The 10,615-nt window shown below is 52.0% G+C and overlaps 1 protein-coding gene across 3 annotated transcripts in view; it reads left to right on the top strand.

Moving 5' to 3' along the window:
- Positions 1-1,876, top strand: part of EDN3 (endothelin 3) — a 30,191-nt gene extending 28,315 nt beyond the window's left edge. For all 3 annotated transcript variants that reach the window (XM_072801611.1, XM_072801612.1, XM_072801607.1), the window contains one exon: positions 214-1,876. In XM_072801611.1, coding sequence (XP_072657712.1) covers positions 214-250 — 37 coding nt within the window. In that variant the 3' untranslated portion in view covers positions 251-1,876. The remainder of the gene's footprint in view (positions 1-213) is intronic.
- Positions 1,877-10,615: the final 8,739 nt, after the last annotated feature.

Raw genomic sequence — 10,615 nt, forward strand, 5'->3', positions numbered from 1 at the left:
GCTCCCAGCAGTGGCGTCTACCCCGTGTGACTTATTCACACCTTCCCGGGCGGGTGGCAGGCTCTGAAATTGCCCAGAGGCGCCAGGGTGAGAAGGCTCAGCACGAAGCAGGGAATGGGGCTGGAGAGGGAGCGGGGGAGTCACCTTTTTCAGGTGGGAAGAACCCTGCGGCATAACATCCCCTTTTGTCTTGCGCCCCTTTCTCCAAGTCAGGTTGAAGCCAAGGACAGATGGAGGGAGCAGGCCCTAGGCCTCCAGCACCAAACGCTTGCCCGGCAGCGCCCCCCGGCCCCCGGCCCCCGCCCCCCGGCCTCCCTGGCACCCTGCTGGCCTCTCTGCTGTGTCAGGAACCCCTGCTGAAGCAGGCCTACAGCACCCCATCTCGGGGTCCCTCAGGCCCTGCTCCTTCCCGCTTCCCGTTCCCACCTCCCAGAGGACAAGGAATCAGTTGGGCCCCAGGGTGGGCAGCAGCGAGAAAAACCCACCCGGAGGGTCACTTAACAATCCACCCCGACCCCAAGAATGCCCCGGTCCCGACGCCCCGGTTTCTCTAATGGGTAAAATGATCCCAGATGTGCCCCGAAGCCTGACGCCCACGGCTCGGGTTTCAGGCAGGAAATTGTTTCTGGAGCAGCTCGGCCCGGTGGAAAGCCACTGGCTGGCTGTCGGCTTCTCCTGGAGAATACTTGGGTCCAAGCTCACGTTGCAAATGCGAACACGTGTCCCCGGTGTAACCGACGGAGCGGGAGCACGGGCACGGGACATCCGCGTCCCTACACACGACGGGCACGCGGTGAGTGCTGAGGGCGCCCGCCGGCGATTCTGGAAGCCGATCGTAGCTACAGGGGAGTTGAGGACTTTGAAGCTTCTAGGATGTCGACAGGGATTTTCAGCTGTGCTTGGCTCCCACTGGAAGAATGTCACCTGAAAAAGAGAGAGAAAAAGAGAAAAAAGAAACCTTGATGGTTGTGCCCAGGAAAGGAGTAAATGAGAATCCGTGGGCCTTGAACCCAGGGCAGGCGGCTGGGAACCTGTGCCCGTTCGGGGACTGGCTTTCTGTGGTCGTCGTGGACAGTGAGGCCAGGGGACCCCAGGCCTTGTTCCCGGGGAGCTGCAGTAAAGGCAGCCAGCTGCAGCTCCAGGCTATTTGGGCGAATATTTGCTTTCATGAATAAATGTGGATCTTTGGGGAATGGCTTCAAAATAAGCCACAAATGCAAACTCTTTGTAAATTATGTAAATTCCTATTTATCTATATAATTGGCAATCACTGGGGATTGTAATGCCCGGCAGTTCACGATCTGTTTCAGCTGTGCTTTTACGGCCAGCGCAAGATTATGGTGCATATCTGACGGAGCGAAGCCGTGGCCCCGTCACCGCTGGGGACAGGCCACCTCCCTGAGACCCCCCTGCCCCCCGCCCCCTGCCCCCCCGCTGGCAGAGAGGCAAGAACCCGCATTTGAGGCATGCCCGGGTCACCACGCAGAGAAATTTGAGGTGGTGGGTGACCAAGCGTTGGCCTTGACCAAATGTTAAGTTATTATAGGTCTAAAAGTGAGGATCGACCATGAGGAAACCGAAGGGGCTGGTTTGCTGGCAGGATTGTGTACAGTTTAGAGAAGCAATTATTTATTGTGAGACTTGACTTCTTTACTTCAACTCCTTTATGTGGACCTGTTCAAAGTAAAGCCGCTGCGCATAGATTTCAAGTTGTGTTCTGGATCCAAACTCCTATTCCTTAGAGCTTGAATCACATTTTTAAAACGCACATGCAGTGTTTGGCTCTGTGGCAAGATGGTGTCTTGGAGAGAAGTTCATTCGTTGTGCTAACACTCAGAAAATACTGTCAAATGCATAATAAAAAAAAAATCTAGAAGTTTGCTCTGATTTGTGGGTTTTTCTCGCCGGTGTTATATGCATGGTTACACATCAACTTTTCATGGACCTCTGGAGAGGATGGAGGGAGTTATAGTCCAGGAAGTAGAATCCATCCAAAGTCAATTATGGAGGGAGGTGAACGTGGGGCTGCTTGAATTTTAAGGAAGGAGCGGGATTTGGGGACCTTCTGAGGAAGATAAACAATTCAAGAGAGTCGGAAAGAGAGAAATCTGGGGAGAGACTTGGCTCCTTCTCCTGGCACTGTCCCACTCACCTTGGTGGCACCACAGGGCACATAAGTGCTAGAGCAGGAGTCCGGGGACAGAGCAGCTACTGGTTGACCTTCTCAGCCCTTCAGATGGTCATTTTGCTTTGTTGCTTACAGTTCTCGAGAATTAGCAGCCACAAGTGACCACATTTTGTTTGATCTTCTCCATCAATTGCAATGGTTTTAAGCCTTGAGGACAATGAGGACATCTTGGGGGTTGGAAGTGTCAGGAGACCTGGGTTTCTTCATTTTCTTCCTCCTCCTTTCCCTGTTTTCTCCCTCCCTTTGTTTCTTTTGCAGCAGGGGTCCGAGACCACCCAGGGCAGGGACAAGGGCAGAGGCTCCACTGAAGAGCAAAGGGAAGCCCAGTATTTTGAGTGGGTTTGATCACATCCAATCTGAGAAAACCCAAGAGCCTCTTGTTTTCACTAAACTCATTTTCGGGAATTTTGACTTTGATGAACCAGTAGCATTGGCACTAATCCCCGCTACCCCCCTGCCCCCGCAGGCCATGAAGCAGCATAGCAGTGGCTGCTGGGGTCCAGGGGAGGCCCAAGCAGGACCCGCCCGTGGACCGGTGCCCAACGAGGTGCTGCAGGCCCAGAGGGAGGAGTTCCAGGAGCTGGGAGCCATGGAGGCAGGAGTGCTGGGCGCTCCTGGGATTGGGGTGGAGGAAGGGAAGGGGAGTCCACGGAGCTGTGAGCAGAACCAGCTGCAGGATGGGCAGGGCCTGGTGCATCCTGCCAGGCCGTGGGCCGTGAAGGCCCACAGGAGGGCCGGCTGCATCCAGAGAGCTGGCTTTGCCACCAAATCACCGAGGGACCTAACCTTAAGCCAGGCCTCAGTTTCTTCGTTTATAAAATGGGTGTGATGATCCCAGCCTGCCTACCTCATTGCTTTATCCAGCGGTCCAACCGGAAGAATCTATGTAAAAGTTTTTTAAACCCTCAACTCACACAAGGCATGAGACACAGCCTCCAAGTCTCCCAAGTTTGCCCTGAACTAGCCACCAGCTCCTATTTGCACTAAACGTTTCTCATGGAAGCACATCTTTGAATTTGCACTGTTCCTCCAAGTAATAGGATTTGATTTATAGAAATTGTCAGAAGAGTTGATTCCCCCCCTGCCCCAGAAGATACATATTCTCTAAATCCCTAAATTCTTTTATATGAATTCTTAAGTATCTCAAAGCTTGAGCCGATCGGTTACCTGTTATTCAGGCCATTATAAGCCCTCCTGGGTCCCTCAGTCATTGGTATGTGATTTCTTTTTTTCCTTCACTGGCAGGAATGCTCAGAACTGTTGGGATCTGAGTGGTATTTAGTGCGGGGAAATTTAAGAATCGGTTGCCGTCAGGGGCCAGGAGGAATGAATGCAACCACGCTTGCTCCAGGTGTGCATCATTAATCCTTCCAGAATGATGTACCGAGAACCCGGCAACAGGTGAAGTGATAAACAGAAGAGGCAGAGGTATGGGGGGGGGGGCTGCCCTGCAGCAGAAGGCACCCTCCGTGACCAGGAGGGCTGTTGGTGCAGCCTGGGGGTGGAAGGAGGGCTTCTTGGAGGAGGCTCGTGAGGTGCCCCGGGTCAGGGGCGGAGCCTGAGCAGAGGCTTGGAGAAGACCTGGGGAGGCTGAGGAGGCACAGGCCACAGTGGGGGGGAGCGGGCGTGGGCGGAAGGGTGAGCCACGAGGAGCCGCCACCGCCTTCGTGACACCAGGAGCGCGGCCGCCTCTGGCCCCCCATCCCTGTGCACCTGGAACGGGCATCGTCGGAGCAAGCGGCGCGTCCCCAACAGGTGAGAGTCAAAGGGGAAGACGCTTGTCTGGGCTGAGCCTGGTTTTCATTTTGTTTTTAGCCTCGCCCCCGGCCCACGTCCCCCAGCACTGGTGCGAGACAAGAGGGGCGCTGCCCGAGGGCCGGGGGGCGGACGGTTTCCGTCTCGGCGCGCGATGGGTCTGGGCACACGGTGGGGTTCGTGGGGCTCAAGCCGGGCGAGCAAACACGTCAGCGTGGGGGCCCAGAGGGCAGGCAGCCCTGGGACGGGTGCGTTAGGCGTCGCGGGCCCCCGGCCACCCTGCCATCGCCACCGCGGCCGTCGACGGCCGCACCTGCTGTGTGGTCCGGGGCGCTCGTGCGGGGACGGGCCGTGGGCTGGACTCGGCCAGCGGCTGCCCCCGGCCGGCCCCGGGACAGACCACCGTGGAGTGGAGACTTCCGCGGCCTCGTCCATCTGAGGATGTGATTGTGTTGATGCGTCCGGGTGCTAGTTTGGTGGACGTTCGGGGACGTTCATTCCCTCCCGAGGTCAGTGCGGCCACCTGGAAGTCTTCTCTGGACCCCGCTCCCCGCTCCCCCTGCCCCCTGAGTCCTCTTCCTCCGGCGCCTTTAGGACTTCTCTCGCTCTCCCTCTCCCTGCTGGCTGCGGTTTCAGTAACGAGTGTCTGGGTGGGATCTTTGTTCCCTCCAGTCTGTGCCATTAGCACTTCTTGAAAGGACTCTCCCGTCTGAGGATCCTCCTCCCCCAGACCCTTCTTTTATTTTTTATTAAAAAAAATTTTTTTTACACTTTTTTTTTTTTTTTTTACACTTTTTTTTTTTAAGCTCGCTTCCCAGCACCGCTCTTCCCTGTGCTCTGCTTCTTCTGGAGGGCCTATTAATGGCACTTCATTGAAAGTACATTATTTTCTCCCTTACCTGAATATCTCATGTTCTCTACTTACTTACTTCCTTCCTTTTTTGAAGACTGATTTATTTATTTGAGAGAGAGAAAGAGAGAGACAGAGACAGCAAGCAGGCACGGGGAGGGGCATAGAGTCCACACCCGGCATGGACCCTGAGATCGCAACCTGAGCCGAAACTACGAGTCGGAGGCTTCTTTGACGGAGCCACCCAGGTGCCCCCTTTTCTTTCTTATTGTGAGTCTGAATTCAGTCCTGAAAATCCACACCTATCACTGGACTATTTTAGGTTAACCTAAAGCAAGCAAGTCTTCCCAAGAAGCTGGCTACCAGTCAGTCCACACCTGTTTCCAGGGGGTTCTTCTCGTGCAAGGCACCGAGAGGGGCCCAAACGCATGCTAAGTCCTCCCATTTGTCCAAAGTTATGTGTCACTTTTGTAAATCTTCAATATAATTCCACAATATAGGTGCTGTCATCATTTTCATCTTACAGATTATCAGGAAAACCAAGGCCCAGATAGGTCACTAGCCCGCAGTTCCATCACTGGTAACTAGCCCTCAGCTTGGTACAAAGTGCCCACTCGTCCTAGTATATGACTAGTTAGTGGCAAGACACAATGAGGACAGAAGGCTCATAATACTCTTATGAAGTTTTTTTTTAAATTAAAGCATTTAATAAATGATAGTCTTCCATGATTCAAAAATTAAAACTACCCCCCAAATTGGCCCACCCCTGCTCCTGTCCCACTTGGCTGGAGGTGATCGCGTTTCCTGCTTTCTGGTCTACCTGCCGCTGTTTCTTTGTGAAAATATGGGCAAGTACAAGCACACCGTCTGGCTCTTCTCTCTTCTTTCTGCAAAAGTTACTGTTCAACACTGTGATTTTTTTTTTTTTTTTTGTGATTCCGCTTTTTTAGATTCTTTTTCTGACACCAAATATGCATCATTTTCTACCCCAATTCTCCAATGCTGTGACACCAGCTGGGTGTCCAACAATTCAATTCAGTTCTGACACTACCTACGCAGAGTGAGCGTCAGATCCTCCAGGCTGGAGGCTCAAGTCTGTAAGCCTGGCCCCCTCTTCAGACACTGGTGCAACTGGGGTCCCCTGGTGACCCATGCTCCTGCCCAGCTGACTACAAATTTGAGGGTTCACACAACCCTTGCCCCCCATCAGTTTCGATAATTCACTAGAGTGACTCAGAACTCAGGAGAACTCTCCTCCCATTAGAGCTTTATTGTAAAGGGCACGACTCAGGAAGAGCCGAATGGATGAGATGTGGAGAGGGGGCTTTAGGGGGAAGCGGGTGGCAGAGCCACATGGAGCTTCCATCACCTTCCTAAGCCAACACCTTCCCAGCACATCCAAGTATTCATCAACCCAGAAGCTTCCAAACCTCACGAGGGGGTTTTATTGAGGGTTCATTAGGTAGGCACAATCGATTAAACCCCTGGCCACTGGTGATTGATTGAACTCAGTCTCCAGCCCCTCCCTCCTTGGAGGTCATGGGGTACAACTGAAGGTTCTAACCATCTCATCCTGGCTTGGTCTTTCTGGCCCTCGGGTCCCCATCCTGAAGACGTCTACCCTTCCCCCATATTTATTTTCTCTTATATCAAACCCACACTTTCTTTGACCTTGCTTTTAGGCTTAATATATCTAGGAGATGAGTATAGCATGGTGTATCCAACGGTACTCATTGATGGACAGTTGGGTTACTTTCAATATTTTGTGATGATAAGTGATGCCACAGTGAATGAGGCCCCAGTGTGCCTGCACGCACGGGCACCTCTGCCTGTGGGATACGCTCCTAGACGTGAGACTGCTGTGGGAAATGTACCTGCTTCTGTGGTTTGGGTAGATATTATCGTATTTGAGGAATGTATCATTATCATTTCCACCCCTCAGGTAGAGGAGTCGTCTACCTGAGGCTTAAAAAGGAGAAGTCATTTCCCCAAAGTGAAGTAGCGAAGGAAGAGGTAGGAAGGACACAACTCATTGTGTGGTGGGGTTGGACAAGTGTGGTGGCTAGAGTGGAAGACGCTTTTGGGGGAGAAGTTAGACCAAGAGGGTTTAGGAGTCAGAATGTTAGGAAAACAGCCGGTGGGATGAAGACTGGACCAGAAGGAAGTGGTTGCCATTGGAGGTTGTTGAGAACCATCCCCTTCCTCATCATATTCCTGAAGGTGATGGGTTTCTTTCTGGGATTTTGATAACACTGGGAAGCAGTGGGAACCATTAACAACACAGTATGTGTGTTCCTTTGTCCTTACTGTCACTTCTTTCCACATTGGGCTAATTGATTGTTGAGGTCAGCAGCCATTTGCAGACCTGCCCTCTCCCCACCGTCTCCTAAAAATAGCTTTTGCCTCCTTTCACCAAGATGGGAATCTTTTCCTCATTGAGAATGTGAAACACAAGGTCTGTATCCATGTATGCCAGGCATTTTGGGACATCTGCAAAGCCCATCTGCAAAACTTACCTGCACCCCCAGATTAGACCTCTGTGGCTCAGTTTATGCCACAGAACCCCACTGCTCTGCCATATTTTGTTGGACCAGGGCTGGAGACTGAACAAGCCGTGGGCCAGGAGCTTACAGTGTGATGGTCAGATGTTAGGGTTGAAGGACCCCAAAAGGGGATCCCTTTTCTGCTGTCTACACAGAGTACTGAGACAGATGGGCTCAACAGACAGACGGAGGAGCAGGGAAGGAACACTCCTGAAAGAGCCTACCATCCCCGAGCCTGGTTCTTGGTGACACTTTGTCTCTGGTTCAGCTTCTTGTGATGACTGGCTGTACTTGCTTCATGGATTTCATGCACTCACATTTTCCTTCCTCTCATAATCCCTCCAGTTCCTGAAGCTCATGTAATGGGACAAGAATTCTATGGTCGGGTGCCCTCTCCTAACCTACCACCAGAATGCAGTGATCATGAGCTCTTACCGCTTCAAGTCCAAGGGAAAAGGGAGGGAGCATTGTCCCCAGTTGCTCCTGCACCTACCTGATCCTGGCTCCATTGTGATTGGGCCAGCCTGGGTCACGTGTCCACCCCCAGCCAGTCACCGGGCCAGGACCATGCAGTGTGAGGACAGGCCTGGGCTCTGATTCTTAGGAAGTCCTTGGACCAACGGAAGTTTGGGTGCTCTTCCCAGAAGCAGGGAAAATGGGTGATGGGCAGCAAAATCCACAAGGGCGTCTGCAGGTGCCTCGTGGTCCAAGGCTGCTGGGGAGAAGTGATGATTGAGACATCATGCCTGTCTTGAATTAAGTGAATTAAGTGCTTCTTCCAAGTGAAACCATGGTTTTCATCAATCTCCAGCCCGCCAATATGAAATGTGTCTTGACAGGCTTGCTCGGAGACTTCTTTCCAAGCACACATCTCTCCAGCACTTGTCACTGGAGAAGACCTGGTGACATCTTTATTTCTCTCCATGTCCCTTGGCCCAAGCACCAGCCTAGTGCTTGGCGAAGAGATCGTTCAAAGGGAAAATACACATTCTTTTAAAAATAGTGTTAGAAGAGGCTTCCTCCCAGTTGCAATGCAGCTACGAGTTTGAGGCCAATGAGTGTGAAACTCGTTATGGGATGCCCGGGAAACCTTTGCCCACAACCATATCCCCGACAGACCCAGGGGCAGAGCACCCAGAGTTTCAAAGCTGAACCTTCGATATCTTAAATATTCATGCACTTAGTTACTTGGATCAAAAACCAGTGCAAACATTTTCCTACTAATTAATTGACTAAGCTTGGGGATTCAGGAGCCCTAATTACAGGGATAGGTTAGAGATCAGGAAACCACTATATGTTAGAATTGCATTGAATCTTCTCCAAAGTTATTTGGTAACTAATGCTGGCTCAGGCATTTTAAATGTGATGCTGGGTTAGAAATGGGGTAGGATAAGTTCTAAGAGGGTTTTCCCTTTCTCTTGGTTTATATAAACATTAATCCAGCATTAAAAAACAAAACAAAACAGGGCAGCCCGGGTGGCTCAGCGGTTTAGCACCGCCTTGGGTCCAGGGCCTGATCCTGGAGACCCAGGATCGAGTCCCATGTCAGGCTCCCTGCATGGAGCCTGCTTCTCCCTCTGCCTGTGTCTCTGCCTCTCTCTCTCTCTCTCTCTCTCTCTCATGAATAAATAAATAAAATCTTTTAAATAAATAAATAAAACAAAATTAAAAAAAAACCCTAGTTCCTAAGAACTTATTTACCAGGCCCCTTCTCCCTCTACACTTCCCACGAGCCAGGCCTCCCCCAGGAGCCACTTGTCCTCAGTCCCTGTCCCCGCTCCTGCCTCGCAGAGGCCCTAAGGCGCTGGCCTACGTGAGTTCCTCCTCGGAGCTGGTAGGACAAGAAGCCAGAGGGGGAGGCGAAGGTCAAGGTCAGAGACCTCAGGTTAATTCGGTTGATTCACAAATAGCTTGTCTTGCACATAACTTTGTCATTTTTGCTTAGTGCTTCTTCCTCCCTTTGCCTCCCTCGTGAGGGTGGAGCAAGTATCTACCGTGGTTACTGCCATAAACTCAGTACTTAGCCAAGCACTTGGCCCTTGGTTGCATTCCTCGGACATTCGTCCAGTGAATGAAGACACCACGAGTAGCCCAGGGTCCCTGCTTTGGCAGTCTCGCAGGCTGCTGAGCAAGCAAGCACACGGATTACTGGACCAGGGGCTCGGTGACAGGTGGGACGCTGAGAGGGCAAAGGGGAACAGGGTCCCCTCTTTGGGAAAGGACACAGACAGAGGCCTGTCAAGCTCGGTGGTCCTCCATGGGTCTCAGCCTGTCTTGACTCAGGCCGGTGCTGCCTGTCTCCTTGGGGGAGCACCCAGCCTGGCCAGTCCTCCGCGTGCCTGCCTGGGCAGTTGGGGTGCCACACCCCGAGCCGTTGGCAGAGACCCGTAGGTCCGGCCACTGTGGCTTTCTGAGGTCTCCTTGAATACACAACAGTGCTCACCCCGCCGGTGCCAGACCACTTGGAGGGACTGTGCGTTTCTGGAAGGCTAATTATTTTCCTTCAGAAATTGATGTGGAATTTAGCTCAGTGAAAGAGATAATTCGAATTTTCCTATGATTTTTAAGAAACACTGGACTTTATTAAGAAAAATTATTATCATTCATTTGGCTTGGTCGTGTTAAATTTTACTTCACCTGCATGATTACGTATTAATAGGGTGGGGTTACAGTTGGCCGGTTGACATAATACTAGTTTTGAAGTCATTTAATGAAGTGTTTGTCATTTTGTTTTGCAAGTTTTTGTTTGTATTTTGGAGCCCGTAGACAAAGCTTCCTGAGCCCCAGCCCTGCTCCTGCAGGCTCGTACGATGACCTCAGTGGGGACCTGGCTCTGGCTGTGTAAACGTGGGTCCAGGTACTGCCTACGTTCAGATGACCAGTCTCGGGAGACAAAGCAGCCTGCTGCACACTTTGTTAGTCTTTTTTTTTTTTTTTTAAGATTTTATTTATTTATTCATGAGAGACACAGGCAGAGACACAGGCAGAGGGAGGAGAAGCAGGCTCCCTGCGGGGAGCCCGATGCGGGACTCGATCCCAGGACCCCGGATTCACGCCCTGAGCCGAAGGCTGGCGCTCAACCATTGAGCCCCCAGGTGCCCCGTTTCTGTTAGTCTGTGTCACGTAGCCATGGCTCTGTAGCAGACCATCACAAAATTTGGTGGCTTTAAAAACTAGCCATTTATTTTTCCCCGCAAGCCCACAGGTCACCGGTGCGGCTCTGTGGCCCCGGGCCGGGTGCAGCCGAGCTCAGCGGGCTCACTGGGCTGGGGGTTGGCT

This window comes from Canis lupus, chromosome 26 (genome assembly GCF_048164855.1).
Source record: "Canis lupus baileyi chromosome 26, mCanLup2.hap1, whole genome shotgun sequence".
Classification (NCBI taxonomy): Eukaryota; Metazoa; Chordata; class Mammalia; order Carnivora; family Canidae; genus Canis; species Canis lupus.